The sequence below is a fragment of the Equus caballus genome, chromosome 26 (assembly GCF_041296265.1).
Source record: "Equus caballus isolate H_3958 breed thoroughbred chromosome 26, TB-T2T, whole genome shotgun sequence".
Classification (NCBI taxonomy): domain Eukaryota; kingdom Metazoa; phylum Chordata; class Mammalia; order Perissodactyla; family Equidae; genus Equus; species Equus caballus.
The window spans coordinates 46,721,096-46,747,595 of NC_091709.1; the positions used below are offsets into that span (position 1 = coordinate 46,721,096).

The window sequence follows — 26,500 nt, forward strand, 5'->3', positions numbered from 1 at the left end:
TAGTTGTATATCCTAGTTGCAGGTCCTTCTAGTTGTGGCATGTGGGACACCGCCTCAACGTGGCCTGATGAGCAGTGCCATGTCCGCGCCCAGGATCGGAACCGGTGAAACCCTGGGCCGCCGCAGCGGAGCGCGTGAACTTAACCACTCGGCCATGGGGCCGGCCCCCAGACACGGCGAGTTTTGCACCTTCTCGGAAAAGTTCCTGCCGGTTGCAGGAATGGGGGAGGCACTGAGTCCAGGAAAGTCAGAGCTCTCTCTGGACACTCAGATACAGGCAAGTGATACAGTCCTGCCAATTAATTCTAGTCAATTCGACACACATCCATTAGCACCTATTGTATTCATACTGAGAGACTGAGTATACAAAGGACAATGGCCAAGCCAGGTGCGTGTGGAGCGAACACTGACCCTCAGCCTCTGCAGTGAACAGCTGGGGAAGCTGGACCACAGCCTCTGCTGCCATTGGCCCAGAACAGCCAGGACTTGGCCAGTGACTGACAGCTTCCCTAATTTTTGTCCCCGCTTCCAATTCAGCACCAACCAGAAAAGCCAGATATGCTCCCTAACCCATCGCACAGGATGCCCAGCTTGTAGCCAGCCACCGCGGCCTCCACCGGGGCACAGCTGAGCCTTCCTTTCTTCTACCATAAGCTGTGTCCTCCCCTGCTTGCCTGAGTCTCTGCCAAACTCAGGTGATGGCTGCGGACGCCGTGCCACAGCCGCTCTGAATAAACGGCCTCTGCTGGTTCTCCTCTGGGTGGCCTTCCTTTATTCCACCAAGGCTTCCTGAAATGGCAGTTCAGAAATCAATAGTTGTCGCCCTCAAGGTACTTCCACTTTAGCAGAGGGGCCATGGTAGCCACAAACAGATTACCTCAGAGCTGGCTACACAGTGGACCTCAAGATCTTGAGATCCGGCCCACAACTGACGCACGGAACCTCTCTGAGCCTCAGTTTCCTTGTCTGTGAAGTGGGAGCGTGGTGACTCCCCCCCTGCCAGGGGTCCAGCCGAGCTGGACAAAGAGCTGACCTGCCAGGTTTACAGCAGCAATCCCAAACAGAAGGACCGTGAAGGCCTCAGTTACTTACTACAATGGTATAAGCGAGAAGCCAGAATCCAAGGAGGCGTGGGCCCCCTTCCCTCCTGCCCCACGGGGGGGCGTGGTGGGGGCCACACAGATGGAGCCCCAGGACAGAAGCCTCCTGCGATTGGATGGGGTGGAAGGGGATGGATGAGGAGGACGGGCTAGGCGTGGAACGGCCCTAGATACTGAGTCAGTGTTGGATGAGTGTCCTCAAGCCCCAACAAGGAGGCCTCTGAAAGGAGGTGTGGGGCTGGGAGCGCGGATGTAGTAGGACCGTGGCCGTGGGCCGGGGTAGTGATGCAGCTCCCTCCAGGACAGCAGGGCCCTGCCTGTGCCCCAAGCCTGGCGGGCGGAACAGCTTCCTCCCGTGGCCTGCGGGCGAAGCCTTAGTGACCGCCTACGGATTTTTGGCCAGCAGCCAGGCTCCTCGTGCCCCGAATTGTCCCCTGGGAAGGTTATCTGCACTGGAGCCCACGAAGACGGAGGTTGTTCTGGAGGAGCCAAGGTCTTCGCTGCAAGTGCAGGGGTGAGCCACAGGCCCCCAGCCAGGTGGACACCCGGCCACAGTTTAGACGGGCTCTGGAAGGGGTTCCTCCGCTGGGGGTGAGAAGAGAGAAAGAAGTAATGGCTAAGAAAATCCTCTTTACTCTGTGGATTTCGTTGATTTAAATTCTGTGCCAGGAGCCAGGAATAGTTCATAACCCAGAATTTAGGGTAGGGTATTATAAGAATTGCCCTACGGGACAGTGAGACTGACTATACAGCCACAGTAACAAAACAGCCCAGTTTGGGCCCAAGAAGAGGCAGAGGGACCAATGATGAGAAGAGATGCGAGAGCTCAGAGAGAGACCCTCAGGTGAGCGGTCCGGGTGCCATGTGGATCAATGGGGAGGATGGACTGATGAGCGGATGGTGATGGGAAAGCCGGGTTTCCGTGGGAGAAAACTCAAGCCTATCCTTCCTGAACAGGACACATCGTCCTCAACTCCAGGAGGGGTGAAAGGCGAAACTTGCGAGTTAGAGGGAGGAATCAGGGGCTGTCTTGGTGACATCGGGGTGGAGGAGATTTCTCAATAAACAGAAACTGTCAGGAAGAAGCTGGTACATTTGCTCACATCAAAACAAGAAGTTCCGCTCAGGAGGGACACTGTGGGCAGTGCCAAAGGTCACAGGACAGAATGGGAAACAGTTTGCCATGCCTGAAACTGACCCGGGACAGAAGGGGCAGGGAGGCCCCGAAAACCAACAAGGAAAATGTAACAGCAATTCTCAAAAAAAGCAGGCAAACTACAAGAGAATAAACCCAAAGGGTTCACAGACATCATGAAACGCTCGAGTCAATGTGAGTCAGAGAAGTGCCAACTAAAACAGCAGCAAGACAGCACTTTCCTCCTATTATACTGCTTAAAAATGGAAATAGGAAAAAAATGTGATGATGCAGCATAAATGGGAAAACGACTTATGTTCCCTTTACATGTTCAAAGCTGCTTTTCTTGACTTGTTTAAAAGGAAGTCAAGGGATGTGGAAAAAGCGCGGCCCGCTGGGCTTTGAATGGACCGCTGGGCTTTCTGGGGCTGGAGCGTGGGTACGTCCACAGCCTGGAAAGCCAAAGGCAACATGGTGACCAGGCCACTACAGCCACAGAGGCATTGAAACAGCAGCGACACCAACAATATCCCAGCAAACGCGCAACAGAGAGCTCCCTGGGCCGGCACAGGCTCAGCTCTTCATACACATCCATGCTTTTAAATCCGCACACATCCACTCCTTCAATCATCCTCCAAAGTCCGCCTTAGCTCCTTGGAGTCAAGGGCTCTCAGAGTGCACGACATTGTCCAGAGGGCCAAGCAGAGGGTACAGCAAGGACGGACGCCTCTCCTGGGACCCGCAGTGTCCCCAGCCTCTGTAACTGACCTCTCGGAGGCTCGGTCTCCTCATCAGCCATGGGAGATGGTACCCCCTTTCTTGTAGGGCTGTGGGAGGGACTGGAAGTATTGTCTGGCAAGTAGAAGTTGCTCCCCCAGAATGGACTGCCTCGCAACGACTAGATGGGAAATGGACTGCCCATCCCTCATGACGCAGTCACCCCTGTACTGGGCCACTTTTTAGGTCAATTTTTAACTCCCGCCTGAGTTTGCAGGAGGATCTGTGCCTGCAGGAGGGCAGGCTGCCAGGGCTGGCTGAGCAGGCTCTCTTGAGTAAGATCCATGTGGCTGGAAAACAGCTGATGTTAAGCTCACTTTACGTAAATAGGCAATAGGGCATGCAGGGGTGCCCCAGAGCTGACGCAGAGAGGTCCACACACAGAGCAGGAACGAGTCCATCTTCTGGCCCCACGCTTGCCAGCTCAAACTGGAACCTTTTCTCGTCTTTCTTGAATGTCGTCCATTAGGTTCACCAACCGCCTGGCCTCGCTGGGCACGCAGACGTTCTGGAGGCGAAAGACAGTGCGTGCATCATGCGGGCTGCAGGGCTGGCACAGGGACAGGGGCTTGATCCGAGCTCTTCCAGCACAGGATGCTCAGCTACCCTCAGGGTCCCACCCACAGAATGCACCTCCTCTGATCCCAGATGCCTCCTGCTGCTCTCCTCTGCCAGGAGCTGGGTGGTGGGGGGTGGGGGGGAGGTGAAGAAGCAGGGGAAGTCCCTGCCCCCAGGGGACCTCTGCAATGAAAGCACGCTCTCTCCTGCCAGGCATGATTATTCCTGTGATCCGGCCAGCTTTCCGCGTGCCCTTACCTCACGTCCTCCTGGCGAGTGAAAACACATACAGCAGATTCCAGCTGCAACAGCCTCCGGTTGCAGGATGTGAAAGTCCAACCACTTAGCACCTGCCTTGAAACCCCACTGCGTGTGAGTCCACATCGACTCTGCTACCCTTAGAACATGTGTCCTGGATCCAGGAATAATGGAGTCGGAACCAGACCAGCTCATTCAAAGCCTCAGGTTATGGGCAGGACCGTCGGCACAGAGAGGATGGTGGGACGCGGTGAAAGGAGGGGGAACCTTATAGGACTAAATGCTGCCATTCGCGAAGAAGAAAAATATCAAATCAACCATCTGAGCTTCGACTGAAGAAACTTGAAAAAGAAGAGCAAATGGAACCCACGGCAGGCAGAGAAAAGGACAAGGCGGAAATCAAGGGAACCGAACACAAAAGAAAAAGTCCCCAAAACCAAAGCTGGTTCCTTGAGAAGATCAAGAAAATTGATACACTTGTAGCCACGAAGGGACCAGGGGAAAAAACTGAGAAGAAACAAGTTTATCAATGTCAAGAAGGAAAAATGGGATATTACTAAACATTTTTGAAGAATTAATATGTTAATAAGGGAACTTTACGCACCACACAACGCCTGGCTATTCAAAACCGTAGATGAAAGGGACCAGCTCCTCAACAGGCACAGATGGCTGAAACTCGTTAAGGAAGAAACGGAAAACTGGAACGTCCCATATCTGGTAAAGAAAACTCTGGTTTCTTAGAAAATTCTACCAAGGATTTAAAGAAGACAAATGCCAACTCTCCACCATCTCTCGTAGAAAACAGAAAAGGAGCAGACGCTTGCCAATTCCTTTCCTGAGGACAGCATTACCAAAACCAAGGACAATGCGATAAAAGGAAACTACAGGCCGATATCCTCACGAATACAGACTCGAAAATCCCAAATAAAATATTAGCACATCAAATCTAGCAACGTCTAAAAAGGACAACACGTCACAACCCAGTGGGGTTTATCCAGGAATTCAAGACGGCTTCAACATTCAAAAATCAGTCAAGCACCTTTCCGTACTAGCTTCTCAATTTCCTGTGGATGTATAACTATTTCAAAATTAAAAGCTTAAAAAATAAATTAATGTAATTCACCATGTTAATGGACTTAAAAGGAAAACTATATGATCATCTCAACAGATGCATAGAAAGCATTCCATGAAATCCAACATCCATTCATGACAAATCCCTCAGCAAAGGAAAGGAACGTTTTAGCCTGAGAAAGCCGAACTAGAAAAAACCACAGCTAACATGATCCTTAACGGTGAAAGACTAGATGTGTCCCCTGCGTGTCAGTGGACGTCACAGGCCTCCTTGCTCTACCCACCGGGGGCCCCAGGAGCAACAAGCACACCCAGATCCTGATCTTGGTTTCCAAAGGCCATCGCCCCCTAAAAGGAACCAGGGCTCCTCGGAGAAGCAGGTGATCCCAGGGAAGTGACAGGGAAAATTCAAGAGGAGCTTTGCACGTTTGTGCCCTTAGTGCAGATGTGAGAAGTCAGGGAGGGGAGGCACGCTGAAGGGGTCCAGGGGCCAAATGAAAGAGCTCCCAGTGGTGGAAGCTGGAATGATTTGAACAACAAGATCACGATAATATCGCAGTATAACTCAATAAAATAAATATTCTTCGGTCCTTATGGAAATAAATAACCGAACAAATAAATAAATGGAAGAGAAGGAACAACTCTTTCTTACAGAAGAATTTGAATTAATAAATGGAGATGGAATGTGGAAGGGGAAAATCACCGTGAGGCCACCACAGTAACCACAGCGACCGCGGCTGCAGGCACAGTTCCCAGAGGGTGGGCGCCAAAGCCAGCGGGCAGACATTTCAGCAGAAACTAGATATTTGCCAAGACAAAGAATCTCTCCCCAATCTTTGTGATTACAAAGGGAAAAATAGTCATATCCCCAGTGACAAGACTCAGCAACATTGGGCTTCACGGGACATGTGACTCCTGGGGGCTTCTTCCCAACACACGGCAGCCCCCAGTCTAATCGCGGGAAAACAGCAGACAAACCCAAATCGAGGGACGTGCTGCAACACACCTGACCAGTGCTCCCCAAAAGTGTCAAGGTTACAAAGGACAAGGAAACTGAGCAACTGTCCCAAACCAGACGACACCAAGGAGGCCTGACAAATGCAGCGTGGGGTCCTGGAACAGCTGGAGGACGTTTACAGGAACTGGTGAACCCAAGCACCGTCTGTCCTGGAGTGAATGGCGATGCACCGAGGCTGATTTCTAAGAATCGGCAATTGATCTCTGGTTACGAAGATGTCAACACTAGAGGAAGCTGGGCCAGGGACCTATGTGAATTCTCTGTACTCTCTTTACGATTATTCCATAAACTAAACTAAAAAAAAAAATCATCCCGTGAGCTCAAGCCCTGCCTAGACAAGCAGAAGACACGCGTGTGCTGCCGAAGCTGTCATGCCATGTGCCACCTGCACCTGTCCTTCACCGGCTGCTGCGGACGGGGTCCTGGGAAATGAGACCTGCTCCACTTTTCCTTCTGTCCCAGACTCTGGCACTAGGTCTGCTTCTGTTATGGGTTAAATTGTGTCCCTAAAATGAGGCTGCTGCCCGAACTCCCCCAATCTGTGAATGTGACCTTATTTGGAAATAGGGTCTTTGCAGATGTAATCAAGTTAAAATGAGGTCATGAGGGTGGGCCTTAATCCCGTCTGACCGGGGCCCTTATAAAAAGGAGAAATGTGGACAGACACGCACACAGAGAGAAAGCCATGTGAGGATGGAGGTAGAGATGGGGGTGAGATTCCACAAGCCAAGGAAAGCCAGACTGCCAACAACCAGCAGAAGCTGGGGGAGAGCCTGGAGCAGACTCCCCCTCACGGCCTCAGAAGGAAGCAGCCTGCCGACACCTGGATCCGGGACTTCTGCCTCCAGAATTGGGAGAGAATACACTTGTGTCGAGCGAGCCGGCCTGCCTGTGGGCCTTTGCTGTGACAGCCCTTGGACACTGACACAGTGCTGCACACGAATCGTGACTCACACTACCTCTGTTTAGGAACCAAGTGAACCTCTTCTCCAACCTTCCAACCACAGAGGCACCTGGCCTTGCTCACTCAGCTGGGCATGCACAGCAGCTAACCCCTGAGCAGGGGCACTCCACAGACATGAGCTCTGCCCGGGCCCCTCAATGACTCCTGCTAGAACAACAAGTAAGCCATACTCCACTCCAAGTTTTCTTTCTAGGACTAAAACAAGGAAAGGCACCCCTAGTCAATTTGAAGAATTTTGGGAGCGGAGCAATGACTCCAGGGAATAAACAGCTTCTGTTTGTTCTGCAGGACCCGGCCCCAACAGCAACGAGGAAGGAGGGCGTGGTGAGAGCCTGGGGGAAAAACACAGCCTTAGAGGGGTATAAAAGCCAGATGGCCCCCAGCACCTCACACATTCACACACACACACACACTCACACTTAGATCCTCCCTCCTCCAGCTCCACCGCCCCACCATGGCTGCCTCCACCCTGTCCGTCTGCTCCAGCGACCTCAGCTATGGCAGCCGGGTCTGCCAGCCCGGTGCCTGGGACTCCTGCCCCGACTCCTCCTGGCAGGTGGACGACGGCCCAGAGAGCTGCTGCGAGCCCCCCTGCTGTGCCCCCAGCTGCTGCGTCCCGGCCCCCTGCCTGAGCCTCATCTGCACCAGCTGTGTGTGCAGCCCCTGCCAGTCAGCCTGCACCAGCTCCTGCACACCCTCATGCTGCCAGCAGTCTAGCTGCCAGCCCTCCTGCTGTGCCTCCTCCCCCTGCCAGCAGGCCTGCTGCGTGCCCGTCTCCTGCACCCCTGTCTGCTGCACCCCTGTCTGCTGCAAGCCCGTGTGCTGTGTGTCTGTCTGCTCTGGGGCCTCCCCCTGCTCAGACTCCTCATGCTGCCAGCAGTCTAGCTGCCAGCCCTCCTGCTGCACCTCCTCCCCCTGCCAGCAGGCCTGCTGCGTGCCCGTCTCCTGCACACCCGTCTGCTCCAAGGCAACCCCCTGCCCAGCCCCCTCGTGCTGCCAGCCCAGCCCCTGCCCCCCGTCCTGCTGCAAACCCTCCTCCTGCGTGTCCCTCATCTGCCGCCCCGTGTGCAGGTCTGCCTGCTGCGTGCCCGTCCCCTCCTGCTGCGGCCCCGCCTCCTGCCAGCCCAGCTGCTGCCGCCCGGCCTCCTGCGTGTCCCTGCTCTGCCGCCCAACGTGCAGACCCTCTTCCTGCGTGTCCCTGCTCTGCCGCCCCACGTGCTCCCGCGTGGCCTGCTGCAGCCCCGCCTCAGCCCAGAAGTCCTGCTACTGACCAGGCACGTCCCCCAGGGCCAGCCGGGCCCCAGGTCCCACCCCCCGACTGTGGTCCTCTCAGCCCCCTCAGTCCTGTCCTGACCTGTTAGGTGGCTGCCCCCACCCAGGACAGGGTGAGGTCCCCTCTGGAGGCTGACTGCCACATCCTGAAGTGCTCCAGCACTCAGACCATTTCCTAGAGCCCGAGGTCCAGTCTGCTGTTGAGTTGGATGCTGTGGAAGACCGGGACGTCCATACTCAATGCTGTGGCCCTTGAGGGGGCTCCTAGGAAGTCCTCATGGCAGTGGCCCCCGCTCCATATCTACCACCCCTCAGAGTCAGCTCCGCCTCCATCTACGGTGTCTCTGTCCCCTCAGCTCCGTGACCCTGAGCCTTCTCTGGACGCACGTCAGCAAAGTGACCAATAAACGCCCGTGACTCTGAGTGAGCCATTGACGTCTGTCTTTCTTGTTAGTCCTCAGCTTGACCACACGTCCACGTTTCCCCTCCGTACACAACACTCTGCCGTCCTGCAGGACCTTGTGTGGTTTCCTATGGCTCCCAGGGGTCCCAACGGGGTGACAGAGTGCGGGAGTGGGCTTTCCAGCCGTTTGGCCATTTGGGGCCACCTTTGGCTCATCCTTCACCCTCCTGTGCTGTTATTCACTGAATGGTTCTTTCCCTCGATTTCACCTTGTAACTTCTCCTTCTCCACAGACCTGTTTACCATGGGGTCTGTGCAAATAGGACACCACCAAACCTGAGCTGGAGTGGGGCGTGGTGATGTTTCTCATGGAGCTCAGAGCCCCAGAGAAGTTAGGCTGAGGCTTCTCATGTTTCTCTAGGACCCACTTTTCGAGTCCCTACTTGGAGAATGTTGGCGGCATGCGTCAGTCCCCGGGGCAGTAGATATGCCTCAGGTTGGGCTTGAGTTTAGCGAGAGCACTTCCCAGAATGGAAGGAGGTGGACTCAGTTTCAGAGTCAGGGAAGACGTGAGTGTTCAGAGAGGGAAGCAGGGGATTGGCTGGACGAGAAACAGAGCTTTCAAAACAAGGAGTCAGACCTGGCTCTGGGCCACGATGGGCCTGACTCATCCTCCCACCTGAATTTATTGGAAAATGAGGCAAAAGATATGAAGCACCTGTTTTCAGACACTGACAACTGGCAGTGCAGAATGTGGGTCCCCAAGAGGAGGGAAACAAAGGAGTTGAGTCCTGGGATCGCCCAGCCCAGAGGCTGAGAGAGTTCCCAGGTCGCAGCACACAGAGGGCAACACCCACAGCACAGTGGTTTTGCTGAACTGAAGAGGCAGGAGCTAGCGTCCCAGGAGCCTGAGGCAGCTGGGATTTGTGGGGCAGACACAGAAGAGGGAGAGATACAGAGACAAGCTCCATGGGGTTCCCTAAGCTGTTCGTTCAGAGCTCAGAGCCACGTGAGGCTGGACAAGAACAAGCGTGGCGCCACAAGGTGAACGATTACAAGAGCTTACCCAAGGCCGAGCGACATCAGAGTTCCAGACAACCAGCGTGAGCTCGCTGAACTCCAGAGGCATTTAGTGCAGATCTCAGGAGAGTCCCATCTGAACAGCAGCACTAAACCCGCCCCAGAGCCAAGGCCTCTCTAGATCTGTCCTGATAAAAACAAGTGCGGGAGCGTCAGAAGCATCAGGCTCATCCACAGGTAGCAACTGCCAGCCAGAACAAAGTCCAGTGTCTTTAAAGGAAGGAGACAAAGCGCAGAGTTCAGCAGTGTTACATTATTGTTTCACAGAAGTCCAGCATTCGATAAAAAATTACTAGACACATGAAGAAGAGGAAAATGTCACCCGTACCCAAGAGATAAAACCCTTTATAGAAGCAAACCCAGAAATGACAGAGTTGATGGGGCTGGCAGACAAGGAAGTTGAAACAACCACTGTAAATGTGTTTAGAGATTTAAAGGAAAACATGGACATAATGAGGAGAGAAATGGAAGATACAAAAGAGAACTAAATAGAACTCCAAGGCTGAAACATACAACGTCAATAATAAAACATTAAAAAGATGAGCTTAAACATAGATTAGACACTGCAGAAGGAAAGATCAGTGACCCCGAAGACATGGCCATGGAAATTATCCAAACCAGAGGACAGTGAGAAAAAAAATTAAAAATTACAGAGCCTCAGTGACAATAGCAAGTGGTCTAACATACATACAGTTGGAGTATCTGGGAAAATAGGTGGAGGAAGGGCAGGAAAATATTTTAAGAGATAATGCCAAATATTTTCTGAATTTGATAAAATCTATAAGTATATAAAAAATGGAAAAACACTATAAACTAACTGACCTAATTAACATTTACACACTATACCATTCCCCAAAGAGTAGAATTCTCTTTTTTTTTTTCAAGTGTGTATGAAACATTCACCAAAATAAGTTTAGGCTAGGCCATAAAACAAGTCTCAGTGTATTGAATAGGATTGAAATCATACAGAGAATGTTATTTGACCACAAAAGAATCAGAAATCATTAACAGAAAGATACCTGGAAAGTTGTCCAATGTTAGGAAATTAAACAACACGCTTCAAAATAATCCATGAGTCAAAGAAGACATCACAATGGAAATTAGAAAATATTTGGAATAAAATGAAAATAAACTTTGTGGGATGCTGCTAATACAGTGTATAGAGGGAAATCTAGAGCTTTAATAAGTTATATTAGAAATGAAGGAAAAACTGAAATCAATTATCTAAGTTTCTACCTTAAGAAGCTATAAAAAGAAGCACAAGTTGAACTCAAAAATAAGCAGAGGGAAGAAAATAATCAAGTGTAGAAATCTACCAAATAGAAAATGGACAAACAAGAGCAAAAATGAATGAAACCAAATCTAATTTTTTGAAAAGACCAATAAAATTGATAAATTTCTAGCTTTACCAGTCAAGAAAAAAAGAGAAAGAAATTACAAATATCAGGAATGAACAAGGGTTATCAGCACAGATTCTACGGACATTAAAAGAACAATAAAGGATACATTTATGTTGATTTTATGCTGATACATTCAACAACTTTGATGAAATAGGCAAATAACTGGAAAGATATAAATTATTAAAATGAATACAAGATGAATCAGAACACCTGAACAGCCCTCTATCAAATAAAGAAATTGAATTCATAATTAACTTCCCCACAAAGAAAATGCCAAGCCCAAATGGCCTGACTGCTGAAAATCCTAAGGAAGGAATAGTATAGAAAAAAGCTATTAGAATTTGTAAGTAAATTTAGCAAGGTTACAGGATCCCAGGTCAATATACAAAGGTCAGTTGTATTTCTACCTAGTAGCATTGAATAGCAGGAAATGAAATGGAACATACCATAACTAAAGCATTAAAAATGAAATAATACATAAACTTAACAACATATGTACAAGGTCTATGTACTAAAAATGACAAAATATTGCTGGAAAAAAAAAACCAGCAAATGACTAGAGAGACCTTATGTTTATGAATTGAAAGACTTAACGTTGTTAAAATGTCAATTCTTTCCAAATTCATCTACAAATTTAATGCAATGCCAATCAAGATCCCAGCAGGCTTTTCTGTAGAAACGAGTGAACTCATTCTAAAATATATTCTAAAATTTCTATGGAAATGTCAAGGATCTGGATTAGCCAACCAATCTTGGAAAAGAAAAACAGAAGTGAAGAACTGACATTGCTTGATTTCAAGATTTAATTTAAAGTCGCATTGGTCAAACTGTGTTATTGGTGTGATAAGAAACACGGGAGAACGGAATAGAACGGGGAGTCTAGAGATAGATCCACACGTAGATGGTCAATAGAGTTTTTGGCAAGGGTACCCGGGAGAAAGGATATTCCCCTAACAAATGATTCTGGAACAACTCTCAGTATATTCAAAAATTAACTTGAAATGGATTCTAGAACTAAACATAAAGTTAAAACCATAAAGTATTCAGAAGTAAAAATAGGACAAAATCTGTGCGACCTTGGGTTTAGGCAAAGATTTCTTAGCACCAACGAAAAAAAACGGACTGATTGGATTCAATCAAAATGAAAGATGTCAGCTCTTCAAAAAGCGCTGGTAAGAAAATGAAAAGGCTAGCCACAGATGGAGAGACTTGCGATACATGTATATGATGCGTGGCGTATCCAGAGTATATAAAGAACACTGACAATTTAGAAATAAGAACACAAACAATCTGATCTGATGAAAATGGGCAGAGGTTTTGAACAGACACTTCACTGAAGAAGACAGACAAATGGCCAACAAGCACACGAGACCATCCCATCATTAGTCATCAGGGAAATGCAAATACCCCTACAGAGGGACACTTCCCACACGGCCCAGCATCCCTGCCCCTTGGGATTGACCCAGGAGAAGTGAAAACACGCTGAGTGCGATGTTTACAGTGGCTTGCTTCATAATCACCAAACCTGGAGACAATCCAAGTATACTCCACATGTGAATAGGTCAACAATGGCGGCATATCCATTCACTGAAATACTACTCAGCAACTAAAAAGAAATCAACTACGGATATATACAACAAAAGAGACAAGCACACAAAGCCAGACACCAAGAGTACGCATTGTGTGATTCTCGTCATGAGAAACTGGAGAAAAGACCAATCCATAGGAACCCAGCAGAGCAGTGGCTGCCGGGGCCACGGGCGGAGGCTGGTGACTGGGGAGGGATGGGAGGGAACCTTTGGCGTGAAGGAAACGTTATATGTCTTGACATAGGTGGAGGCTGCAGGATGTAGATCTTTTGCAACCTCATCAAACTGTATAATTAAATTGGATGTGTTCGGTTACATGTAAATTGTACCTCAACAAAGCTGATTTTAAACAGAAGTGGTGGGTGAAAGAGTGGTCCGAAGGGGAAGGGAGGAGTTTGCTCAGGAACATGCAGCAAGTGGGGCAGGCAGCGTGGGGCGGGAGGGGGCTGTGGATCAGGGGAGAAGCCTGAGACCCTCAGGGGATGGCAGGGGCTCCCTCTGTGGGTTCTGGCGACGGACAGAGGCCGCAGGAAGAGGGAGGGGCTCACGGGCAGGGAGGCAGCTCCTGGTCCACGTGTTGAGCTCGGGGAGGGCTGACCATTGACTGACCCTTTATGGGCTGGGGACAGTGGACCACTTCCTACAACAGCTCTGGCCAGTGCCCCAGCGGGTCATCTTCCTGGGATGTTTGTGCCCTTGTCTACGTACGCCCTCACGTGAGGCCAATGTCGTCCTCACGTCAGAGCGGGCTGTTGTCCACGGCTCCTCGGCACGTCAGGCCTGATGGGGCGTTCAGGTCACAGGGGAGGCCCTGCAGCAGTGACACCTGTGTCCCTCCCACTCCCAAATGGAATCTAGAAGCACCAGAGGAGGGCCAGGGTGGGGGTGCAGGCCCAGGACACGGCATCCTGCAGGTCCTGCCACCCACCCCTTAATCTTTTGTTCCCACGTCAGTCGCTTAACTCCCGTGAGCTTGCAGGAGCTCCTCTCTCCCTCCATCACGTCTTCCCTCCATCACGTCTCTGCTAAGTGGGTAGAACCTGAAGATGGACCACAAGGGTGACCCCTGGCCCCGAGGAGCTGTGCTGCGTGGAGTCCCCAGGACGACCTCCTGGCGGGTGACTCTGGGAGTCTGGTTTGCCCAGATGGGACATGGGTGGAAATGGTCCAGGAGACCTGAGACCCCCAGACCACAACACGTCTGTAGGTGACCAGCCTCAGGGAAGTGCTGAGCACCGCCTGAGCAGGCACTGACCTTCCTGGATGAGAGCACGGGTCCACTGGGTGACCCGGCCCAGAGGAGGGACGCCACTGTCCTTCGGGATTCCTCAGTCACTCACTCTCACAAATGTTCGTGGCTGGAGGAGACCAATGTCTGGTCAGGACCATGTGTCACCCCAACCCCACCCTCAGGTGTCAGATGAAGGAAGTGCATCAGGTGAGGAAGGGAGTTTATTGGGTGCCGAGGAGGGGCTGACACTTGAAAGTCCACAGGTGACCCGAGCAGAGCACCTGGGAGAGGACAGGTGACCCAGAGGCAGATGGAGGAGCCTCCTGGAGGCAGCAGCTGGGGAGCAGCGACGTCAGGGTTCCTGGGAGGCAGAGGTCAGGTCAGAGGACACCTGGGTGGACCCTGTCCTGGGTGGGGGCAGCCACCTAACAGGTCAGGACTGGACTGAGGGGACTGGGAGGACCACGGTCACAGGGTGGGACCTGGAGCCCGGCTGGCTCTGGGGGACGTGCCCGGTCAGCAGCAGGACTTCTGGGCCGAGGCGGGGCTGCAGCGGGCCACGCGGGAGCACGTGGGACGACAGAGCAGGGACACGCAGGAGGAGGGTCGGCACGTGGGGCGGCAGAGCAGGGACACGCAGGAGGCCGGGCGGCAGCAGCTGGGCTGGCAGGAGGCGGGGCCGCAGCAGGAGGAGACGGGCACGCAGCAGGCGGGCCTGCACACGGGGCGGCAGATGAGGGACACGCAGGAGGAGGGTTTGCAGCAGGACGGGGGGCAGGGGCTGGGCTGGCAGCACGAGGGGGCTGGGCAGGGGGTTGCCTTGGAGCAGACGGGTGTGCAGGAGACGGGCACGAAGCAGGCCTGCTGGCAGGGGGAGGAGGTGCAGCAGGAGGGCTGGCAGCTAGACTGCTGGCAGCAGGAGGCGTCTGAGCAGGGGGAGGGCCCTGAGCAGACGGGCACACAGCACACAGGGGTGCAGGAGACGGGCTCGCAGCAGGCTTGCTGGCAGGGGGAGGAGGTGCAGCAGGAGGGCTGGCAGCTAGACTGCTGGCAGCACGAGGAGTCTGAGCAGAGGGAGGGCCCAGAGCAGACAGGCACACAGCACACGGGCTTGCAGCAGACAGGGGTGCAGCAGACGGGCACGCAGCAGGCCTGCTGGCAGGGGGAGGAGGTGCAGCAGGAGGGCTGGCAGCTAGACTGCTGGCAGCACGAGGGCGTGCAGGAGCTGGTGCAGGCTGCCTGGCAGGGGCTGCACACAGAGCTGGCAGGGGTGCAGATGAGGCTCAGGCAGGGGGCCGGGACGCAGCAGCTGGGGGCACAGCACGGGGGCTCGCAGCAGCTCTCTGGGCCGTCGTCCACCTGCCAGGAGTCGGGGCAGGAGTCCCAGGCACCGGGCTGGCAGACCCGGCTGCCATAGCTGAGGTCGCTGGAGCAGACGGACAGGGTGGAGGCGGCCATGGTGGGGCGGTGGGGCTGGAGGAGGGTAGGTGTGAGTATGTGTGTGTGTGTGAGAGTGTGCCCGGTGCCCGGGAACGTGGACTTTTATACCCCTCTTGGCTCTTGAGTCCCAGGCCCACGAGGCTCCAGTTCCGGCTCCCAGGCTGGCATCAGGGATGTTTGTTTGCCTGTGATGTTGTCCAGCTCGTAAATCTCCTGGCATTGTTTGGCTCAGGAGTGTGTCCCACTGTGTGCCCCGGGAGGAGGAGTGGGGATGGGCGGGGTCCTGACCCAGGTTCTGAGAGCCGGGGAGGGTGGGTGTCGGTGGTGCCTCGGGCCATCCTGGGTGTGCTGGGAGCTCTGGGAGGGTGGCTGTCCGTGGTGCCTCGGGCCATCCTGGGTGTGCTGGGAGCTCGGGGAGAGTGGGTGTCCGTGGTGCCTCGGGCCATCCTGGGTGTGCTGGGAGCTCGGGGAGAGTGGGTGTCCGTGGTGCCTCGGGCCATCCTGGGTGTGCTGGGAGCTCGTCCAGTCACCGGCCAGGGCCGCCCCCGGCATCCCTCCTTTTGCGGGCAGCTAGCACAAGGACGTGTCTCCTTGTGGCTCAGGCACCTCATTCCATGGGGATGCAGCACGGTTGCCACCTTGTGAAGGAGGAACCTGGAGGCCAGGGGCATTCAATGCCCTCTCAGGGCCACACATCTGTGACAGGACCCGAAGCTCTTGGCCTAAGGTCTCATCACCACAGTGCCTCTGTCCAAGGCCTCCTGTCTCTGTGTCCACTTGCCTGCTTTCTTGAGCTTGGGAGACCAAAGGACTTTGTCTTCTAGGGCAAATCGTGTGGTTCCCTTCCCTCACAGGACGATGACAGCTTCCTGGGCATCTGGCTCCCGGGTGTGAGCCACGCGGAGCACCCAGGCTGGACCGCGGAGGCGTCACAGCCTTCGTCCCCGCCTTGGGCAGCCTCCTCTGTTTGGACTGCCCGGCCTCTCCTCTGAGACCAGCGGCCTTTACCCAGACCTCCTGCAGGCCAGATACCCAACCTGCCTTCCCCACATGACACCAGACAACCCACAGGGTCACTAAGTAGCAAAGGACCACAGAACACGCAAAGAGGCACGAAATGTCGCCATGGAGAGGTGTTCTTCACTCCTGCCTGCCAGCACCCTCCTCTCTTGAAGCAGCTGCTTCCACCCATTTGTCTTCTCTCTAACCTGTGCCTCTCTCTGCCTCTCTCTTCCCCGTCTCTCTCGCTCTCTGTGTCCCTGTTTCTCTGTCTCTCTCTGTGTACATACACACACACACACACACACACACACACACACACACCCCTGCACATGCAGTCCATTCTCGTTACTCACAATCGTATTCTATAAAGTCAGCACGAACCCTGAACTGGCGAGCACTGGCCCAGCGGCTCAGGGGGAAACACGGGGTTGGGTTCTTGCCAGCCTCCGGGCGCATTTTCATCAACTGATCAATACGTAACCCTGTTTGATGTGTGTTTCTGTTCAAAGATATTTTGTTTAATATATATTTAATGCACATCTCATTGAACATTAGACTCACAGCCAGCAGCGCTATAACTCACTCCTGAACGAGGCCCATCTAACGTATTTTCTCCGTAAGGTCCGTCACAGCCTTGTCTCGCTCAGGAACACTAGACAGCTACTCAGCTCTAGTTGGGGGACATTTTAACCGGCAAAATCAGAAGCATAAAGCCCCAAAATGCGTAAAATGTGGCATAAAGAGACTGGGAAAAGGACACACTTACAGACTGAGAGCTGAAACAAGGGCGACCATCTCCTTGTCCCACTGCAGCTGGGAGCGTGGGCCGTAGGAGACGCGGATTTTTGGCTGCTCTGCACATGTCCACAAATGACCACTCAAGCACTGCTGGTATTGATTTTGGGGTTACAAATAAATCTTTGTGAGTAGGTGAATTCACAAATGAAGAAACCATGAATAATGAGGATTGACTATGTATATCATTCTATGTATCTATGTACCTATGTACTATCTATTCTCCATATGTATTTATACATATCTAACGTCTTTGTGTGCATAAATTTTTAAAATACAAATTGTATGATATTCTACTCACTATGTTTTTTTTTTAAAATATAATTTAATGTGGAGCTCCGTTCCTACGAATACATACAGATTTCTCTTTCTTGGTTACAGCTGCATAGAATTCCACACTGGTCTGTGTGTTTGTTTCTTCTGCTGTGTAACAAATCACCACAAGCTTTGGTACACACGCTGTCTCCCAGTTTCTGTGAGTGAGGAGCTCAGGCGCAGCAGAACTGGCTTCCCTGTGGGGCCACATCACAGGCTGTCATCTGAAGGCTTGACCGATGAAGGATTCACCTCCGAGCTCACATGGTCCTTGTCAGAATTCAGTTCCGTGCAGGTGGTCTGACTGAGTGCCTCAGTTTCTTGCTGGCTGTTGCCTGGAGGCCACCCTCACGTCCTTGCCATGTGGCCCTCTCCATGGGCAGCTCACAAGCTTCTCTACCGACAGCATAGGAGAGTCTCCCCGCAGACCAGGATTACCATCTTACATGATGCAATATCCCATCGCCTTTGCTGCAGTCTTTGTGCCTGTAAGCATGTAGCGAGTCCTGACCACACTCAAGGGGCAGGGGGCACATGGCCCCGGGACACCAGGAGGTGGGGGGCGTGGGCCACCCAGTGTCTGTCTCCTGCAGTCTGTGTCACAGATTATTGCACAAGCTCACCGCTGTGATGCTTTTGCACAGACCTCATGGCTTTTCAGGAACACCTGTAGAATAAGTGCCTAATGATTGTGGCACAAAGGTATGAGGCTTTAAATTTTGACGCATAATGGCAAATTGCCCTCCAGAGCTCTGGACACGTCCACATCCCACAGCAGGCCAGCAACGCTGAGCTGCCCCCTCCCTGCCTAACCTGAGTCCACAGCAGCAACAGTTTTCATCCTTTCCCACTTAACATGCGAAAAATGATCCCACGTGGTCATACATTTGTTTTCTCTCGTTTCGAGCGGAGTTGAACACATGTTCATGTTTAAGAACCTTTTGTGTTTCTCTGTCAGTTGTCTCTCTGCATCCTTTAGTTCATTTTCTTTTATGTTGTCGGCATTTATTAGCAACTGCGGGAACTCTTTGGGTATCGATTAGCTCTTTCTCTGTGATATGCATGACAGATACATTTTCCATACTGTTTTTTGCCTTTGTTAATGATGTATTATCCCATGCAATTTTTAAGAATTTATGTAATTAAATTTACCAGTCCTTTTTTTTATGTCTAAACTCAGAATAGCCTTTCCTATTCTGAGATTATTTTGTCTCCTTTCCTATCAATTATTGAGAGAGCTGTATTAATGTCCCCAACTATGACTTTACCTTTCTCTATTTCTCCTTTTAGTCCTGTCAGTTTTTGATTTCTGTGTTTTAAGCTATGTTATCGGATGTATACACGTTTAGAATTGTTACAGCTTCCTGGCGGGTTGACCTTTTCAGCTTTCTGGAATGTCTGTTTTTATCCCAAATAATGATTCTTGCTTTAAAATCTAGTTTATCTGGTACTAATAAGCCACTCCAACTGTTTTTATTTAGTGTTTCCATGATATAGCCTTTTCCAGCTTTTTACTTCCAACCTTTCTGGGCCCTTATATTTGGGATCTAGCTCTTTTAAGTGGCACAGGGGTTTCCTATCTTTTTTTAATCCAGACTAACAATCTTTATTTGTAAATTGGAATATTTAATACTTAACAGTTAATTTAATTATTGATGATTGGGTTTATATCTACTATCTGATTATGTTTTCTATTTGTCCCAACACGTCCTTTTTAAAAATTACTTTCTGACTACTTTAGATTAATCAAGTGTTTTTATTATTCAGTTTCCCTTTTCTACTTGTTATTGGTTACACATGGTTTCTACTCTTCTTTCGGTGGTCACCCCAGAGATTAGAGCACGCCTTCTTGGGTTATTCAGGCAGACTTAGTACTTTTACCTCTTCCAAAGCCACGCTAAGACCTCAGAACACTTTAACTCCTTTTTTCCTTCTCACCTTTTCTTGTTAATGTTGTCATGCATTTGATTGATACTTACGGTCTAGACCTCACAAGAAACTGTAAGGGAATCTATATCATCCTAATATTGTTACTGTAAATGTAGGTCAATTTTCACCTCTACTTGTCCTCTTCTTCTTCCTTTCAGAGTCTCCTCGTTTCTCCCTGCATTTCTGTCACTCAGTCATCCTGCCTGAAAAGCCCCCTTCAATATTTCCTTCACAGTGGGTCCTCTGGTGTCGAGTGGGCCCAGTTCTCGTTTGTCTGGTGATGTTCTGTTCCGCCTTCATCTCTGAACAGTACTCTCGCTGGGCTAGAATTCCAGGTTTGCAGTTCTTTTCTCTCAGCCCCTTAACGATGCCACGCCAAGGCCTTCTTGCTTTCCTCTTTTGGGATATCTACTATAAGTCTTATTGCTGCAAGTTTGAGGTTGATGTTTCTTTCTCCTCTGCTTGTTTTCAACAATTTGTCTTTGTCTTTGGTTTTCATGAGTTTCATTATGATGTCTACGTGGGTTTCTTTAGTGTTTATTCTCTTAAGGTTTATGCCATTACTTGAATATGAAGTTTGACTCTTAGTTTTGGAAAACTCTTTACCATTCTCTCTTCAAATATTCCCCCATTCTCTCTTTCCTCCCAGATGGGACTCCAATAATAAGAAAAATATGCAGTTCCTTCCCCATGGTCTACCACATATTCAGTTACCTTCCCTCCTTGTTACTCTCCAGCTTCTTCCTAGATGCTCACAGCTTCCAGTTCACTAATCCCATCTCTGCCGTCCATTCTGTTATTAAACCCATCTATCGGGTCATAAATACCATTGTCATATTTTTTCAGTTCTAGAATTTCTACTCATTTCTTTTTTATGTATTTCAGTTTTTTGATAAAACTCTCCATCATTACATCTATTTTCTTGGGCATATTCATCACAATTATTTTAAAAATCCATGTCTGATAACTCCAGCACTGTGTCGTCTCTGGGTCTGTTTCTATTGTCTATCTGTCTCTTGGCCGTATTCCTTGGCATGACTGTAATTCTTGATTGCATGTTTGACATTGTGTATGAAAAATTCTAGCAGCCCTGAATGAGCCTTTCCTCTCCGGAGAGTTTCACCTCACCCTCTGGCAGGCGGCCTGCTGAGAGGCAGGGCACTTTATTGACATGAAGCTGGGAGTTTAGGTCTCTGTAGGGTCTGTTTTTCCCCACTCCTAGGATTTAGCTCTCCAGAGACCCCCAACTGAGAGCCACTCCTCCTTGGCTGGTCTTAACTCCAGGTTTTGACTCCTCGGTAATGAGGCTGCAAAAACTGTGCTTGGCTTTTTAGTGGCTTTCTGTTTGCCTTCTTAGCATCTTCCCTGCAGAGCATGAAAATCTGGCAAATGCCTTGAGGGTTCAACCTCCTCTTCTAGAGCTCTTCTTGGTGCCTCCCATCTGTCTAGGATCTTGTCCCCATGAGTCCTTGCTGCCTCTGCAGTCACAAATTCCCATGTAATTTACTCCAGCCCCATGAAATTTCTAGAAGCTCTGCTGGCTTCTATATGTTTCAGTTGCAGCCTTTTGCCATCCCCCCATTGAAGATTCATCAGTTGCACTTAAGGGAAAAGCCATTTGGAGATGCTGGCTCACCTCTCTGAAGCTTTCTCATCTCCAGAATGTGTGCCCCTCAATTCTTAGTTTAACGGCAGCCTTCAAAAAGCTTTCAACAGATGTTTTTGTATTTTATGCAGGTTTTCAAGTTATTCTCAGCAAGAGTGTATGTCTGGCACAAGCTACCTAGTCATAGACGGAAGCAGAAATATCTTCTCCCTCTCTTTCTCTCTTTAATGCCTGTCCAGTCTCCGTGATGAGTTCCTATACCCCCAAGGGGCCAGGAGCTGAGCACAGGAGGCCAGGCTCAAATCTATCTTATTTTTGTGTCTCAAAATATAAATTCAATTGAATTCCTAGAACCCTTTTCTTGCCTTTCATAAATATCCCAGGGGTTGAGAGACCTGGGCTGATAATCAGTGTTGGAAACAAAACAGCTGGGAAGGGTGAAAATTCGAGGCCCTAGGCTTAGCAGGAGCATCGCACTCTGCCAGAAAGGCCCCCAGAGCCCTCCCACCTGGGTCAGGCCCCACCCCTCTGGGCCCAGTGCATGCTGTGCCGTGCCCAGTCATCACTGCATCACAGGGTACCACGAGCCCAGCTCTCCTGGGCTGGCAGGGATGCAGAGGGCAGGGCTGCGACCTGTTCATCTTCACATCCTCCAGCCTGGTACTGTTTCCAGCTCACGGGAAGATTTGCCACATAGGGAATAAATCCATGCTTGGGAATAAAAGGACCAGAGAGGATTTGAAACATATTTAGCAGAGAGAACCAAAATGATGTGGCGGCTACTTGGATATTATCTGCAGAAGGAAGGGAGAGGCCTGGGTGACCTTTCAGGTCTCTGGCTGGGGTGACACAAGAAATTGTTCGGTTAACAATCAGAAAAACCAACAGGAAACACAACAGCGATCCCTGGCGTTTGTATGAAGCTTTGCTGCGTGGCTGTGCCTTCTGCGGGGAGATGGACAGGCAGCTCTGGCTTACACTCGTGGCTGTGCGGTGTGCGGTGAATGCAAATGGAGATGGCAAGGCTGTGGACAGCCGCAGGATCTGGGGCCTCGCTGAGCGGTCGGGCAGAAGGCAGGGTGTGCGCTGCCCACCAGGGAAATGGGAAGTGCCATGGCCCGACTGTCACACCTTTTCCTCTTTGCCACCTGCACCCTCAGGGGAGCTCCCTGTGCCAGAGAGAGCGCAGGGGAGACACTGTGGGAAGTGTCCTGGCCTCAGCGCCTCTTCGACCTGGGCTTCTCCAGCCTGCCACTCAGGAAGCCGTGGCACCCCGACAAGCAGAGTGCCCAGGTGTGCACTGGACCCATCCCAGGTGTGCAGTGGACCCATCCCAGGTGTGCACTGGACACATCCCAGGTGTGCACAGGACCCATCCCAGGTGTGCACTGGACCCATCCCAGGTGTGCACTAGACCCATCCCAGGTATCGGCAAAGGGCCGTCAGGACGGGGAGAGACGGAACTCTCCTGCCACCAATGCAGAGCCAGGACACACTATGTGTAGACAACACACACCCTTTCTACATCAACGCTGTGCTCTGGACCAAAGGTCGCTGAGGAAGTGTCAACAGACCCCAAATACACTAGGAGTTTCTAGCTGAGCAACATCTCCCAGGACTAAAAACAAACGGGCCCTAATGAGAGTTCTCAGGGTGCCAAACAGCAACAAGGAAGGGCGGGCGTGGGGGCCGCCCGCTGGGACAACACACCCCAACATGTATATAAGCCCAAAGCACCCCAGGCAGCTCACACACTCTCAACCCCCTCTCCCGCACACACACACACACACACACGCTCGACCCTCCTCCAACCCCACCGCCCCACCATGGCCGCCTCCACCCTGTCCGTCTGCTCCAGCGACCTCAGCTATGGCAGCCGGGTCTGCCAGCCCGGTGCCTGGGACTCCTGCCCCAACTCCTCCTGGCGGGTGAACGATGCCCCAGAGAGCTGCTGCGAGCCCCCCTGCTGTGCCCCCAGCTGCTGCGCCCCAGCCCCCTGCCTGAGCCTCGTCTGCACCCCTGCCAGCTATGTGTGCAGCCCCTGCCAGTCAGCCTGCGCCAGCTCCTGCACGCCCTCATGCTGCCAGCAGTCTAGCTGCCAGCTGTCCTGCTGCACCTCTTCCCCCTGCCAGCAGGCCTGCTGCGTGCCCGTCTGCTGCACCCCTGTCTGCTGCAAGCCCGTGTGCTGTGTGCCCGTCTGCTCTGGGGTCTCCCCCTGCTCAGACTCCTCATGCTGCCAGCAGTCTAGCTGCCAGCGCTCGTGCTGCACCCCCTCCCCTTGCCAGCAGGCCTGCTGCGTGCCCGTCTCCTGCACACCCGTCTGCTCTGGGGCCTCCCCCTGCCCAGCCCCCTCGTGCTGCCAGCCCAGCCCCTGCCCCCCGTCCTGCTGCAAACCCTCCTCCTGCGTGTCCCTCATCTGCCACCCCGTGTGCAGGCCTGCCTGCTGCGTGCCCGTGCCCTCCTGCTGCAGCCCCGCCTCCTGCCAGCCCAGCTGCTGCCGCCCGGCCTCCTGCGTGTCCCTGCTCTGTCGTCCCACGTGCTCCCGCGTGGCCTGCTGCATCCCTGCCCCGGCCCAGAAGTCCTGCTGCTGAGTGATTAAAGCCACCCCAAAGCTTGAGAGCTCACTGCCATCTGCAGCCCCTGGATTCTTTACCAAGAGCCAAAACAGCTGTCAAGCCCCCTTCGTGGGCCCCTGCAGTGGGCATTTGTGGCCACCTGGCCACACATGTGCAGTCGTCCTCCACAGAATAGCTCACCCATTTCTTCAAGGACTGACTTTCCCCAAATCAACGTGCCCTGCCCCCAGCCTGGGTTGGCAGAGACCCAGCGAGGCCCCGGACTCCCCCAGGCCTTTGAAGGTCCCGTGGAGTGGAGCAGAGAAGATGAACCACTTGGAGTGGGTTTCTCATCGCTGCCACTGGATCCCGGTGTGGCCCTGGCTCCTCCACTGGTTCCTGAGCTGGTTTCTTTACCTGCCCCTCGTTCTGTGAGCTGCCAGTCCCTTCCAATAAACTCCTTTCCTGATGAATTTAACCACAATTCATTCCTGTTGTTTATAACCAAGACCCCTGCCTGACGCTCCCCCACGTAAAGGTGGTCCTGGGTAGCTCTCCGGGGCCACTATGCTCCTACCCCTTCAAATGCCTCCATCACTCTGGCTACATGTATATCCAAGAGATGGACACACTTTCAAGGACACAAAAGGTGAATAATCTGACAGCGATGCCTGCTCTCAGGGAGGGGGGCCACCTTTCAGGGGTGACTTCCCTGAACCCAGACTGCCTGCAGTGCCCCCACTCCAGAAGGATGAACCCACGGGCCCTGTGCAGGAAGGAGCTAGCACAGCAGACGGGGATGGCCACCTTTGACCCTGCTCACAAGGCTGGCCCTTGGCCGGCATCTGGGAATGCGCATTTGTGCAGGGTCCCCACCACTGAGTGAGAAGAGTGCCTCATTGGGCCTAAACCATTAGTACAAACACCATGACTTGTGCTGACACCTGCTCTGCCCCCAGGAGGCTGGATTTTGGTACATGCCAGGCAGAGGCGGCCACAGGACCAGCCTCCATAAAAACCTCAGGCGCTGGTCTCTGATGAGCTCCCCGGTAGACGACACCTCACATGTGTTATCATGGCTTCTTGCTGGGGAGTTAAGCGCGTCCTGCATGACTCCATGGCAGGGGTTCTGGAAGGGTGCGCCTGGTGTCCCCGACCTCCCACCAAGGGTCTTCTCTCTGCACTGAGCCAGCTCTGCATGCTGAGTCCTAGGAGTTCTAGCAAATCATCAAACCTGGGGATGCAGAGGTTGGGTCTTGGGACCCCCTACACCCTGGGGATGGCTCCCCTGGAGAAGATCTCACATGCGTGCACGAGAGACTCACACAGAGCATCTCATGGCATTGTTTGAAAAATCTAAATAGAACAATAATCTAAATGCCCTTCAAGAGGAGAATGGACAGTTAAACCATAGTGCACACACCCAGAGGAAGAGTACACAGCAGTTAAAATGACTGAGCCGGGAAACACATCGATCTGGGTGAATCGCAAACACATAACATTAAGTAAAAGGAAAAAATCATGCCACAGATCGATACAAACAGAATAATACGTATTTAAGGGTCAAAAACACAAAGCAATACTTTGTCTCCATGGCTGTAACACCTCTATAAAAACTACAAAGGCATATGCGGGACTGACGGACACCAGCCTCAGAACAGTGCCCCCGAGGCAGAGGGCAGGGATGCAACAGGAGGGCGCGCATCTGTAGTGCTCTGTAAATACGGCAAATGTAAATATGGTAAAACGTCAAGATTTGTTTACACTGATTCGTAGATACATGGGCGCTTATTATATTATTTTCTATACTATCTGAAATATTTTATAATAAAAAACTATCTGGGCAGGTAACAAGAAGTGGCATAGACCACATTCTTGAGCCACATGCAATGAGACAAACTTATAACTATAAAAAGGAAGTCTCCTTTGGAAAATTTAAAGGTGCTCTTTCAGATTGAACAGAAAAGGGAAACCCAACGGCAAACTCAGGAGATGAAGGGAGGAGGTCCTGCGTGGGAGGAGGTGAGTGCTTGGGAGATCCGTGTTCAGCGAATAGACTAAATCCTTAAAGACAAACAGCAGGAACTAAGCAAGATTGAGAATAAATAAGATTTCACTTCAGAATTCAGAAAAACTTCCAAAAGAAAGTAAAAGAAATAACTTAATGAAATTAGTGAATTAAAAACAAAGAAATAGTAGATACAATCAACCAAATGAAACGTTTGTTTTTTAAAAGGTCTATACAAGAATTAAAATAATGGCAAATCTCAAAGAGGTAGAAAAAATATTAAATACGAAAACAGGCACACGACTGAAGATGGAGAAAATTTTAAATTATGAGAAAAATATATATCTATAAGTCAATGCAATTGAGACTGTTAGATGAAGAGGATAATTTTCTAGGAAAATGTCCTCACTGGAATCAATGCAAGACGAGGGATAAAACTTGGATAGGTCAGCGATCCCAGAAGAACGTGAAAAGAAAAGGGAGTATTTTCTGTCACAATAAGTACCAGATCCAGATATCGCTACAAAGAGAGACAGATAGAACAATGGCACCCAAAGGAGCCCAGTAATGACCCCACCTGCATTGTCACTTGATTCACCATCAGGGGGCCCCTGAGAATCAGAGGGTAGCAATGGTGTTGGGCAATTGGATATCTGCATGGAACAAAATAAACTTTGACTTCTACCTCACACTGAACACAAAAATTAATTGGAGGTGGACCATAGAATTAAATGTGAAAGGTAAAATAGTGAAGATCTAGAATAATACAGAGGAGGACGTCTTCACGATGCTGTGGTGGGCAACAACTTTGGAAATACGACATAGGAAACACTAATCATTAAAGAAAAGAATCAATAAATTGGACTTTGTTAAAATTAAGAACATCGATTCATTAAAAGACACCATGACTATGACCATGCACCAATAAGAACGACTCAAATTAAAAAGACTAACAACACCCAGGGTCAACAAGGATGTATGGGGCTGGAACTCT

At 51.2% G+C, this 26,500-nt stretch overlaps 4 protein-coding genes across 6 annotated transcripts in view; 2 read left to right on the plus strand and 2 right to left on the minus strand.

Annotated features, from left to right (window-relative positions):
* TSPEAR (thrombospondin type laminin G domain and EAR repeats) overlaps positions 1-26,500 on the minus strand; it is a 172,012-nt gene that overhangs the window by 57,924 nt on the left and 87,588 nt on the right. The gene's annotated exons all lie outside the window — the stretch shown is intronic.
* Positions 7,276-8,576, plus strand: LOC100146588 (keratin-associated protein 10-12). The gene has a single exon (XM_014736421.3). The coding sequence runs from the start codon at positions 7,336-7,338 to the stop codon at positions 8,149-8,151; it is 816 nt and encodes a 271-aa protein (XP_014591907.1). The 5' UTR covers positions 7,276-7,335; the 3' UTR covers positions 8,152-8,576.
* On the minus strand, positions 14,060-15,371 carry LOC106782615 (keratin-associated protein 10-12-like). The gene has a single exon (XM_014736420.3). It carries the CDS (start codon positions 15,312-15,314, stop codon positions 14,373-14,375), a length of 942 nt encoding a protein of 313 aa, XP_014591906.1. The 5' UTR covers positions 15,315-15,371; the 3' UTR covers positions 14,060-14,372.
* On the plus strand, positions 22,697-23,976 carry LOC106782616 (keratin-associated protein 10-12). Its single transcript, XM_014736423.3, has one exon. It carries the CDS (start codon positions 22,770-22,772, stop codon positions 23,532-23,534), a length of 765 nt encoding a protein of 254 aa, XP_014591909.1. The 5' UTR covers positions 22,697-22,769; the 3' UTR covers positions 23,535-23,976.